General features: G+C 36.8%; 2 protein-coding genes across 2 annotated transcripts in view; both read left to right on the top strand.

The window, feature by feature from the left end:
• The window catches only part of LOC133526591 (atypical protein kinase C-like), a 222374-nt gene extending 215379 nt beyond the window's left edge, over positions 1–6995 (top strand). Inside the window, exon 4 of the mRNA XM_061863280.1 lies at positions 5565–6995. Coding sequence (XP_061719264.1) covers positions 5565–5593 — 29 coding nt within the window. The 3' untranslated portion in view covers positions 5594–6995. The remainder of the gene's footprint in view (positions 1–5564) is intronic.
• LOC133526592 (atypical protein kinase C-like) overlaps positions 1–14055 on the top strand; it is a 181643-nt gene that overhangs the window by 75901 nt on the left and 91687 nt on the right. The gene's annotated exons all lie outside the window — the stretch shown is intronic.

The raw sequence follows: 14055 nt of genomic DNA on the forward strand, positions 1-14055 counted from the left end.
AAGGTAATACAATATATAATTAGGTCTATGTCAATTTCAGTACAATTAAGATAATAAATAATAATAATCAAATTCAATACAGTAAAATAAAACAGTATAAAAATAATCAAAACAATTCAAATATCCAATAAATTAAATTAAATTATTATTATAATATTCTGATATGTCAAAATATTATATATATATGGGATTAAATCCCATAGGTACCAAGGATATAAGTAAGAATGAAACGAATACGAGTACGAATTCTTTGTTTCTAAAAGTAAGTAATACAGTAACGCATGTTCATATTTAACGCATACACTTATATAAGTTACGAGTATGCTTATAAATAACAATTGCATTCTTATTTTTTTGCTAGAACTACGAGTAAATGATAAATAGTATACTTATATAAGTACATGTATCCTTTGCCATTTTTGTCTGGATTATAAATATGTCTGACTTATTTGAGACAGACATCTTTCTGCCTTGTAAAATCTCTCTCTCTCATTTTACTAAAAGCATGAATATGATGATGATACCGGTCTGGGCTAGTGGGCAGTGGCCCTGTCTATGAAGCCGATGGTCCCGGCTTTAAGTCCTGGTAAGGGCATTAATTTGTGTGATGGACACAGATATTTGTTCCTAAATCATGGGTGTTTTCTATGTATATAAGTTTGTATTTATCGATATACATATGCATATCCTCGCCTAGTACCCATAGTACAAGCTTTGCTTAGTTTGGGGCTAGGTCGGTTTGTGTCAGATTGTCCCCAAATATTTATTTATTTATATAAAACATGACCGATGAATCTCCAAATACCTTGTACAAACGTTGACAGTTTTTAGAGGGTATATGTGCATCACCGCTATCTCCACCAAAACGACTATAATAAGCCCTAATACAACATAACCCTTCACGTAAACCCGAATCTTTTTATTCAATTTTAAATTTATGTATTCGGTCCCAATGCGGCGCTCGCGTAAACCCGCGATTGGGTGTTTTTACGAGTCCGGATTTACGATTGGTGGATATGCCGTGTTGTCGCACAGTGCAGTAACCATGCCTGTATAGTGCAGCGTAAAGATGTCAGGCGAATGGATAGTAAAGCGTTTACTGTCGAAGTTCTGTGGTATACTTTGTGTGGTTATGTGTGTTGACGTGTTGTGAACGAAAACGAGCTTTTGTTCTGAAATTGTTGTTGTGTCTTATATACTCGTTGGAAGGGCTAGTTTTGCCTGTACATCTTGGTTACGTTTTTGTGCGAGTACACAAAATGAGAATTTAAATTAATTTACATATGATTTGTAACCACATGAACCTTGATGGAACCACTCGTAGTCTTATAACATTTGTTATTCATTTGAGACTTCGCCAATTTTCGATACGGCACAAACTACGTCAAGTAATTTACGATCAAAAATAGAGGTCCCTCTAATAAAAACAACTTTTTTAACAAGTACGACCGTTTGTAACTTTGAACTCCAAATTTTTTGACAAACAGCCATCTCATGTTTGTATTATATTAAGCATACACTGAAATAAACGTTAAACGAAACTTAAACGCCCGCGCCAATATAAATGTTCAGTCACGGACTTTAATTTGTGTAAACGCTTGAAGGCTCAACAATTAAAGTCCAGTGACTGTACAGTCAGCATCAAAAGTAGCGGATCAAATAACGCTTCATAAGTATCTACCATTCTGTAACAGCTAAACAAAAAGTGATGTATTTAATACAGAACAACTAAGACTGTAAAAGATATACTTTTGAACGCGAATTTTTGAAATTTATCTTTATTTGGAAAAGTTATCCGGAATATCAGATACTTTTGGCGCGTTGTTTCATCCGCTACTTTTGATGCTGACTGTACCTACAAGCGAAATCCACGATAACTAAATAACGTGATTCAAATATCATTCAGTACCCCTAGTGTAAATAAATTCGATTTCGAAACGTGACGTACGCGTTTGCGTTTAGTCTCATTTTGTATGTGATTTAGAAAGAGCGCGCCAAGCGGGACGTTTTGGAAACTCAAAATCCTATACAAAATGAGACTTAACGCAAACACGTTCGTCACGTTATGATGTCGATTAAATTTACACTAGAGGTACTGATGTCAGTGTACGTTCGAATTGGCATGTATGTGTACACCGGCCAACAGGTCGATTTATAACATCAAAATTGGTTTCAGGATATAAACAAAATTTATTTCTCTATTGCGTACCTACTTGAGTTTTGTTATTTTTAAGTCCGTAGAATCGATCGGATAAGGAACACAGAGCTGCGCTCCAAAACAGGTATCGCAGATGTGGGTGTGAAGGCCGCCAAGCTCAAATGGGATTGGGCGGGGCATATCTGTAGGATGCACCCGGACAGATGGGCCAAAATAGCGACCGAATGGGCACCACAGATCACCCGAGGCATAGGAAGGCCAAAAACGAGATGGCGAGACGACCTGGACACATTTCGTGGGGACTGGCGGGAGCATGCACAAAGCCGTGACGAGTGGCGGAAAACAGGGGAGGCCTTTACCCAGCAGTGGGACACAATGTAGGCTATTAAAAAAAAAAAAAAACCCATGACGCAAAAGAGGAGTGTTATATGTTTTGATGCCACTGTCTATCTGTCTGTCTGTCGTCTGTAGCAATGTAGTTCTCTAACATATGAACTGATTTGGATGCGTTTTTTTACGTGAAAGCCAGTTTCCTTGCTATGAAAAGCCTATCTCTTTTTTTCTAAAAATGTATAAGGCATTTTTGCCATAAAATGGATATTATTGAGATATGACGTAAGGGTTTTTTATTAGTTATTTGAATTATTTCAGTGTATTAATACTGAACACACTACAATACTCATTTACATTACAATATGCATTACCCTGATTACTCCCCGGTAACTTGATCTGCTGCATTGCTTGCCTGATATGATTAAGCCGTAATACGCATGTCTTGACCTAATTAAGATGTAGTAATTGATATCCGCTCCATTAATCTTGTTTTAATTAAATTTGCGCGGCCAAATATAGAAGAGAGATAATTCGGTTATGTTTATTAGTGTTAAGTGAAGTCCATCATGATAATTAAATGTATTTTGGAATGGAAGAGATGTGAAATGATTTTATTGGTCGAAATTGTATTGGTCTAAGTTTGGGTCCATAAGTAGGTAGGTATTATTATTTTGACGAAACTGGACTAAATCGCGTACACTTACTTTTATTAACTTTCAGGGGCGTTTATTTTATACAAAACCTTTACATGTATTACAAGAAACAAACGAATTGAGAACCTCCTCCTTTTTTTGAAGTCGGTTAAAAACAACCTGTAGAACAGGGGTCGCCAAATGGCGGACCGCGGTCCGCATCCGGACCGCCGACCCATTTTGTGCGGACCGCGAGAACACAGCAACTTTTGCACTACAGAGTACGTAATTTGAAATAAAAATGTATCCGATCTACTGTTGCATAATAATGTGAGATGGTTAAGCAAAGGCTGCGTTTTAGAAAGATTCTTCAGCATTTTAGAACACTTGAAGACATTTATTTTCAACAGTGATCAGATTTCAGCAAACGTCTACTTAAGTTTCCTAAACGAAAAAGAAAATGTAGCTGCCATTGCTTTCATGACGGATATTTTTAAACATATCAATGACCTGAACCTTAAACTTCAAGGCAAGGGAAAGCTTGTATGGGAGCTCACGTCAGATGTAAAAAGTTTTTCGCGAAAACTCGATCTCTTTATGAATGATCTTGGTAATGAATGCTTACACTTCCCCAATTTAAATAAAATAATCAGCAGTGACAACGAGATTGACGTCGGCCAATACAAAACGTTCATTACGGATCTTAAATCGGAATTTAAAAACAGGTTCGCAGACTTTAAAAAAATTGAGAATGTTGTAGAAATCCTTAGCAGCATTTACTCTCTGCATCCTGATGGTGAATGGAGCAACGAAGCTGCAATTGTTTTCGGGAGTGATAAAGCTACTCTGCAAATAGAAATGATAGATTTCCAAGAAACACACAGTTTTAAAACACAAACATGCGGAAGTTTCCAGTGAAGACTTCTGGATAAAATTTGTGTGTGGCATTCAATATCCAGAACTACAAAAATTAGCTTTGAAACTTCTTACTTTGTTTGGGTCAACATATATTTGTGAAGCAGCATTTTCGAAGATGAACTTCATTAAGAATAAATTTCGATCACGACTTACTGACGAACATCTCCAGGATTTAATGTCAATAGCTTGCACCAATTTTACTCCAAACTTCAGACAGATAGTCCGCAACAAAAAATGTCATTTTTCTTATTGATATGTAAAAACATAATCGGACAGACAGACGGACATGACGAATCTATAAGGGTTCCGTTTTTTGCCATTTGGCTACGGAACCCTAAAAATACCTTTGTTATTTCTTTAATTACATTTGTTTAATAAATATTTTTTCTATCAAATGTTGTGCGGACCGCGATGGTCATTTCATTACTTAAAACAGACCCCGAGCGAAACTAATTGGTGACCCCTGCTGTAGAATATTTCCACGCAACTTTTGCTGAAATTTGGCATATATATGTTAATTGGACGATAATGCAGTATTATAATGCCATGGAGCTGATCTGATGATGGAGACAGGAGGTGGCCATAGGATCTTTGTGATATAGCAACGCAAACGAATCTTGTTTAGGGTTGTTAGAATTGTTTGGATGAGTATAAGTTGCTTGTGGAAAGAAAAGTATAGACAGCGATAAAAACTTGCACCAAAAATGAAATTTTTGCCAAAAACTTATTAATAAATGTTTTGATTTGTGTTTTTAAGCACTCACGCTAATATGCATAAATGATACTCAGTTTATAATTTGTATAATATTCCCTTAAATTTTAAAATTAAAGCAATTAAAAGTATTGAAGAAAAGTTTTATTTATACCGCCGTATCACAGGCTTCAGCGGTATAACTGGTTCGCTTCTACTAAGCACAGAGCTATCTTTCATCTGTCGGCCCAGATTAGACGCGGGGTCCTGTCCTAGCTCAATCTCGTTTGACAGATGATAGATGGCGTTAGCGTGTTTCTAGGTCAGCTGGCGACTTGGCAAAAATACTGAATATTAGGAGGAATCTCACGCAAATCGATTCTTGTACAGACGCCATCAGATATATCAGAGCGGCCTAGGTGCTCACAAATATCTAAACACGACTCTATTGTCAAGGCATTAGAGTGCGTGTTCAGATATTTTTGAACACCTCAGCTGCTCTGATATATCTGATGGCGACTGTGCTTGGTACCGCAAAGCCATCCACATCTATACGTACAATACGTACATCCAGTTCAATACGTAATTAATTAAGTATCAATACCAATGTTATTTTGATTTCTATCTCACCATGAACTAAATTGTCTTAGTTTTAGTCTATCTGTGTAATATTCTCCTCTAATATAACAGGTTATTTAAAATGAAATAACGTTATTTGCAAGAAATTTTACCGGTTCATAGTCGTGAAACTTGTCAGGCGCCTCGGTGGCACTCAAAGTGTTAACAAGATTAATGACTCAACTATGCTTTAACAACGTTGTTTTATTTTCAGGTAGGTCCACTCGCCGCAACCCAGTTTGATGGCTATCGCAGAAGGTAACAATTACATTTACCATAGATGGCAGGATCGTATAGATGTGCTATTTTATTTAAAATTTGATTCAGGCAACAAGGCCCATATTACAAATACCTTACAGACTAACATACATATACTCGTACAACTATACCGCGAGCGAGAAATTAAAAACACGTTTTAACATTCCTGACAACATACCAAAAACAACCCACGTAATTTGGTCGGGTTATTTGTTGCCCACCATAAACCATATTAAAATTAACGGTGGAGAATACAAAAATGAAACTGTGACAAGTACAAACAATAATAACGCTTTGTTTGCTACTCCTACTGAAAGATACGTAAGACTATCCCTTTCTGTCAGTTCCCCTCACCACTCATGCCCAATTCATACTAAATACTAGATTCATGACATTAAGTCACTGCAGAACTCTGGAACTACAAGCAGGCCAATTCGGACGTGCTGACCTCAAACCGATATTGGAAAGATATTGGACTTATACTTCACTAGTCGTTCGCGCGTTCATTTCGCTCAGACTCCGCACAAATAGTAATGCGAGCATGACGCCCGCGCGAGTGACGGCTGACTGATATGATTCCAATATCGGTTTTATATCAGATGCACGTTCGAATTGGCCTGTACCTCAGACGAGAACTGGTACGGGTCGGAATGGTGAAACCAGTAAAGGCAGGAAATAATCGGTTCAAGAGTTACGGTTAATGTAAAACTTCCAGCTGGCACAGTAGATAGTATATTTGAAAAAAAAAAGAAAATAAGTTAATCGTATGACTGATTGAAAAAAAAAATCGGGTTGCACTCCGGGAGTGCCGGCAGAAGTGAAAACTTGAATATTAACGTTGTGCATTTTTGATATTTTGGAGAAATGGAGTAGCAGTTATATAAAAGAAGATAATTATACCTATGTAAATAAATTTGAATGCGAATTGTAGTGTGTATATAACATATACAGAGTATTCATGAGACGTGAGCAGGACTACAGCCTACACAATCAGTAAATGTTAATGAATCGTTCACCATCATATTAAGTAATCCAATCACGCTTCTTTTCTGTTATTTAACTTTTTGGTAAGGAAAAATTTGAGTATCTACAATCATGGACACCCAACAACACAAAGATACAATACAACACAATTAACAAAGATTAAACCTCTTTAACCGTTATGACAGCACTTTGATTATGAAGAAAATAAAATTTCACACTTGAATGAGATACGATTTTTCAAAAGTAACCAAGTTTTGATGACATTCAATTTGCACTTCACCATGATGTCATGTGTCCGTCTTACGAATTTTCAATCTGACGGTCACGTGACCCTTGACGCGAGTTTAACATTTTTTCCCCATCACAAAAAGTGCACAGCGCCGCTAAAACTTTCACTTCAAAAAAAATTACCATCGTGTTTTTTTTTTATATATATTAAAATATTAAAAACAATACTATTCTTATACTAACAGGCCAATTATAGTTTTATATATTAGATCAGTATCATATCTAATAACTAAAACTAGAATTGACCTGTAAATTATTTCCCCACAAAACTGCGGTACGCTCGTAATTGACCGCCAATACATGCGCGGACAAAACGCACGATAACTAAATGACATCATTCAGATGTCAGTGTACGTTCGATATTAGGTAAATACTTATAACTACTGTATCTGACAAGCAAAGCTACGAGTACATCTGCTACGCCGTAGCTCGTAGCAGACTTCTCGCTTCATTGCGGCGTTCTCACTCCAATATTACTCGTAAATGCATGTTGCTCGTATGTACGGGCAGAATTTAATTTTTGATCCATTCAGGGTTCAAGCTAAATTGGTTGTCAGTACTAGCGGTATGAAATATGTAATGTGTGTTCTTTCTTTCTTTCTTTCTAAATGGCTCAACAATTAAAGTCCGTGGCTGTACAATCGGCGCTTCAACCGCTAGTATGGCGATTTTTACTGTACTTACCTACATGTTGATGTGACCAACATAAAAAGAGGGCTGTCTGTCTGACTGTGGCATCGTAGCTCTCCAACGGATGGACCCATATCGATCCTTTTTTTACGTGATAGTGAGTTTCCTTCGTGGTTTTCCAAAATGATGCAAGGCATTTTGGGCATAAAATGTTTTCTGGCATATAATTTTTATTATTATTAATGTTATTGTTATATTTTAAGTAAATTATTCATAACAGCTACTGTCATCAATCTATTTACTGTGATTCCAGACCAAACAGCGCCGTGCCCAATTACCAATTTAATATTCTGAAAACTTTTCATGATTTAATATTGAAATACCAATTTATTATCTTCGTTGAAAACTTTACATAATAAACGCGGTATACCTATAGGTATGGTAATTATATTATACTCGCCTGCCATAAGATGGAGATTTATATATTTAGGCCAAATAGCCGATAGCGGACATAATGCCAAAAGGCATTCGCGACCAGTCAACCTTTCGGTCAAACAGAGACTCATATTCTATGTGTATTCTTTGTGTTTATTTATATAGTTTTAGTACACATTGTACATAAGAGTGTACCCACGTTAAAATTTCTCTGAATGATCTATGAAACACGCCATATCTTCACCCCTGACATACTTTTGCAGAGTATGTTGGACTTGTGTATGTTTATATGTATAATATGTATATTGCTGTCTGCTGAACCTTATCCCGCAAAGTAATCCCTTCTTAGTGAATGCTTAAGTCTTAAGACAAGTTTGCTTATACCGGCTCCCACACAAACGGAAACGTAATAAAGATACGAGGATCAGTACACACACACATAGACAACGAGCTGTAAAAGTGCAGCTGGCTTGATATATTGTGACATTATCTATGAACACTGCGTAGCGCGGCGTTGTTTATAATATGGGAGCATTGTTGATAATGTCGTAAGCGCCACCGACAATAAGGTCCCTTTTCATAGATAATGTCACATATAAAGCCGGATTCACATTTGTCTGTAGTGTTGTGTTGTTTCATGTCGCATAAAGGTCTTCGCACACTATACCAATTCCACACCAACTCAACTCACTTTTGGTTCACCTTAGTGGACGACGAGTGGACGACGCGTAGACCACCCGACAGTTCTAAATTTTAAACATTGTACTATAGGACATACAAGATAAGGCTTTAATTTCAATATTTAATTTTGAGTCGAGTGGCTGTTGAGTTGTAACAATGTGCTAAGACCTTATGAGCGGCAATCGGTTTTATACATTTAATATAGTTGCATGCACATTTGTCTGACTCAGCGTGCATCACATAAATGTGAACGCAACCACTTTAAATATATGAAACCGATTGCCATTCTGATGCGTCACGACACAACACAACACGTAAGACAAATATGAATCCGGCTTAAGTGTAATCGATATATTTCGTCTCGTACCTCTCTTCATAGATTAAAAGATTTTCCTAGTCGCACTACGGCCGTGTGATTAGTTTTAGCAATTTTGCGTAAGACTACATAATTATGATACTAGACATTAAAACAACTGGTAAAAGTTGCACTTGAGGCCCGGAGAAAAACGATAATTCTATTAATTATCATCATCATCATTCTACGCAGACAAAGTAATGGGTAGAGGCTAATCAAGATGCGCACCAGATCACTATTTCGCCAGCATCAAGAGTAGAAATAGCCCTAATGATAGCCAACATCCGGTAGGAGATGGCACCATAAGAAGAAAAGAGGCTAATAAATGAATAAAAAAGGAAATTAATGTTTGCGCATTCACTGCCGTAAACAAGTCGCCCCTTTTGTATGACAAGCGTCATCAAGACCAGCGTATTAACTTAGTACCCCGGCTTCGAGTTACTAGTTCTTACGGTTAAGGGCAAAGGCTCGTTTCAACCCACTCAAGAGTTTCACTTTTAGGCAAACAATGCTGGGCGGATTAATTCTTAGGGACTCTCCGCGCGTCCGCATTCTCATGCGAATGTTGCAGTGTACACACATCCCTAACAATATTATAAAAGCGAAAGTAACTCGGTTTATTTGTCTTTTACCTTTTCACGACTAAACCGCTGAACCGATTTTAACATTGGTGTGGAGATAGTTTAAGGCGTGGACAAGGACATCGGATACTTTTTATCAATCATTATCATCATAATTTCGCGCAGACGTAAGGGAAATGGCTCAAGAGTTTCACTTTTAGGCAAACAATGCTGGGTGGATTATTGTTACAGACTTTCCCCGTGTCCGCATTCCCGTGCGAATATCGTGCACACGTTGTGATACACAGCGTATTTGCGTACCTACGTGCTTGAGCCACCGGTATTGGAATCTAACTGGTTTTTTCTTTAGAATGTATCTTACTGTGTTCCTCTGCGCCTAAAGAGGTGAAAATGTGGCATTTTAAGAAATGCATTCGGACTTAATTGATTTAATGATGAACAAACTGAATCTGATAAGTGCAAACCGACCGTGTTACACGACCGTGTTAGCATTGTGGATGTGGGCATGAAGGCCGCCAAGCTAAAGTGGGACTGGCCCTGCCAGCACGTCTGCCGAATGCACTCCGAGCGCTGGACCAAACTAGCCACAGACTGGGTCCCACAGGATGGATGTCGGGTTAGTGGCAGACCAAAACGGAGATGGCGGGACGACCTTGATACATTTTGTTAAGAGTGGCGGGCATGTGCATTGGATAGGTCCAAATGGCGAGAAAGAGGGGAGGCATTTGTCCAGCAGTGAGACACTCCTGCAGCCTAAATAAATAAAAAATTGTAAATTTAATATAACTCTCAACGCATCTTTCTCCAAACAATAATGTCACTAGACCCTGTGCCAGATCATATCCAAAACAAATTCACGATCGAAGTGCACAGCGGATGGTTTCAAAATTACTTCAATGTCTATAGTTAAAACGTCGCTCTTTTTGTGTTTTGTACAAATATATCAAGAGTAACGGCCCGATTCGAACGATGAGATACAATACGGTAAGTTCTGGTTTAGATAAGTTCTCATTTAGATATCGTTTGTATATCGTATAATTGACAGAAGCAGCTCGATTCGGGCAACCAATGTCACTTTGAGTTAGACATATCGTAGATAGACCTTATTGGGATCACAGCGGAATCAAAATAAACGTCAATTTTGACATGTCGTTTAGCTATCGATGTTTTAAAAATCTTTACAAAATCTTAAACGTGTTTTAATCACTCTTCGAATCCGGCCGTAACTATTTTAATTAAGGTTACAAAGCATCAAATTGGTTAACGGAGTTTGTTTGCGCAATACAATATTTGAAGCCAAAGATGAAACAGTTGAGAATACAAAATCCACTTCGCTGACAGCATAAATTTCTTTGACACGCGACTGAGCCCCAACGCAAATTCAGTGTCAAAACAAAGGCTGCGAAATCAGTAATCAAGGCCGGAAACTGGGCAAAAAGAAACGTTTGCCGCTCAGTCATTATTACACTAACAACGTCATATCTAAAAAATCTCCGTAATTGAAAGTAGAACCTACCTTGTACGACATAAAGTTCGAAATTCAGTATATTTAAAGAAATGTGACGTTGATGGTGAATGAGTTACTCGTTAGGTTATCTGTGGGCATTAGTGAGGTCCGCCGGCATTCAGATCTAAAATGAAAGGATTCTTTTGTATGGTTTAGTCTGTGGCTATCGCTGTCATTAGCTTCTATTTGAGTTCGCTTTAATACAATAACAAACTGAGAGAATGGTCCTGCTGGGCTAACGGATTCTGCAGACAAATATACCTCCTGCAGAAGTTTACTTTAAGGCCGGATATCGACTGAAGCAAGGATAATTTCGTACACTGACCCGCCTGCTCGTATCTCTACACTGAGAAGAAAAACCATTTAAAACAATTGAAATTGCATTAACGTTTAATGCTTTAAACAGTTCCATATGAGCCCATGGAACGAAACAGCAAATTTTACTGTTACGAAAAAGACAGCAACTTTTACTGTTTTACTTTTCGTTTATTTTTATCGTTTTTCCAGTACTTATAAATGTTCAAACAGTTAACACTTCACATTAGTGTGTTATATTTTACTGTTTTTCAAACATTTGTTGATGATGTATAAAGCAGTTAATCTTAATGAAAATCACTTTAATGTGTGCTCGATAGTCAGACGATAGATCTTATTTTTTCAGTGTATCGTACACACATACCTATCTATGTTGCTGTCCCACTCGCCCAGTGGCATTTACCGCCGGCATCATCGGCGGAACGGCAATATAATTAACGCGTGTGATAGGGAAAGCAACAAGCGGGTCAATGTATGAAATTCTTCGTGATTAACGTCCTTACTCTAGTTCTTACAAATCTTTATTTTTGAATCAATAATTGTTCTAAATAATTTGAGAATAAGTAATATGTGTTCAAATCAAAACAAATATCAATTCTTAGGCAACTCAGATAAACCTTGACGTCTAAAAATTTTTTTTAGATTGTTCACGTCGTGGGCTATCAGAATTTACCCCATGTATGTTAGCCGATTTTTCGTAGTTTTCGAGTTATGATTTTTTTTACTTTTAACTTTTGTTAAGAAATTCCGGGGCGAAGCCATTAATGTATTTTAAAAAAAACTATTGAACTTTTTTTAAAAAATTTTTTTTGTAACATAATCCTTTACAAACGGCGCAGTTGATTAAAAAAAATATGGATAGGTCTTTAAAAATGATATTAGAAACCTCAATATCATTTTTAAAGATCTATCCATAGATACCCCACACGTATGGGTTTGATGAAAAAAGTTTTTTTTTGAGTTTCAGTTCTATGGGGAACTCCCAAAATTTATTGTTTTTTATTTCTATTTTTGTGTAAACATCTTAATGCGGTTCATAGAATACATCTACTTACCAAGTTTGAACAGTATAGCTCTTATAGATTCGGAAAAAAGTGGCTGTGACATAATCGGACAGACAGACGGACATGACGAATCTATAAGGATTCCGTTTTTGCCATTTGGCTACGGAACCCTAAAAACTACGAAAAACTACGAAATCGGCTAATATACATTCTGATAGCCCACAACGTGAGCAATCTAAAAAAAAAATTTGACGTCAAGGTTGTTTGCAGTCACTCTAATCATATCTCTTTATAAAATTGGAATAGTGAGGTTCTTTTAATAACGAATATTATTGACCGATTTCTGAAGTTAGTTTAATACGATTTTATATTAACTTTGAATGTCAAGTTGTGAAAAACTACAAATTACAATTTTTTTTTCTGTTGACTCAATATGAACATTATGATTGAATCTATTCAAATAGTTCGTAACTGTTTAACTAATTTAGCTGATGGATCTAACTCTCGCAGTAGTTTGGACATTAATTAGAAAACTTTCCATGTATTAGCATATTTCGTTTGAAACAATAAAAACTGACCACTCCAAAATCCATTACCGTTCCGAACCAACTACACTCAACAACAATAAAAATGGACCACTTTCCATGTATATTTCATATATACGGACCCGTTTTCATAGCCTTCGAGTGTACAAATTAGTTCAGTTACACTAGTACACTCAGATTCAATCTACCGCCGGACAAAGTACAGTTAATTCACTTTTAAATCAACTTTGGAGTGGAATTAGTTTTTGATTAGTCCGCCCGGCGAACAATTCCGTTTGTTAGTGTTCCTATAATCATTAATAATGAAACAGGAACGTTGTATTGCTTCTAATGTTTTTCATGTTAATTTGAGGGATTATGGTTACGGGAGGCTAATTCGAACGTACATTTGATATCATAATGATATTTTTCTACTCGTCCACTGTAATGGTTGAATTAAGATTTCGTATACTACACTATAATTGCGTACTTTTGATGTATGGGATGGGAGCCCCATACCGAACTAAAATGTTCATTTCGATACGCTGTTGTCAACTATAAAAAAAATTTGACCAATAATGTGCCACCGCGCTCCTATACAAACGACTAAACGGGCGCGGGGCGCAATAATCGCGCGTTTATGTCTTTTGTACTACATTCTTGTCTAATGAGATACTTACCAATTTTCATTAATTATTTAAGTTTTATAGTAAAAAAAGTAATGTTTTAAATAACTCGTAGAAAAAGTATTGTATACAATAGTAATATAATCAAGCTTTTCAATCTCGTACCTGACTTAAGCAAGTCAGCAAGCTTTCTTGCCTAAACACGGTACTCGACTGAGAGGCTCTCTATTATATAAAATACTATTTTATATTTATGTAATTTAGATATCATTTGCGCATGCATTTGGCTCGTACATATCCCTCCCCGTATTAGCGCGGGCGAGACGCACGATAACAAAATAACATGATTCAAATATCATTGTTGAGATTAGTATACCTACACGTTCGAATTGGGCTGTTCGATTCTATGGCGGCGCATAAGTTCATGTATCTCTTAAGCCAATAATCGTGACGTTGCAACCGACAATTCTCTTAAGATGGCGCGTAATGTCCTGTTCAATCTATTCCAGTAGCATTC

The sequence above is a fragment of the Cydia pomonella genome, chromosome 16 (genome assembly GCF_033807575.1).
Source record: "Cydia pomonella isolate Wapato2018A chromosome 16, ilCydPomo1, whole genome shotgun sequence".
Lineage (NCBI taxonomy): Eukaryota > Metazoa > Arthropoda > Insecta > Lepidoptera > Tortricidae > Cydia > Cydia pomonella.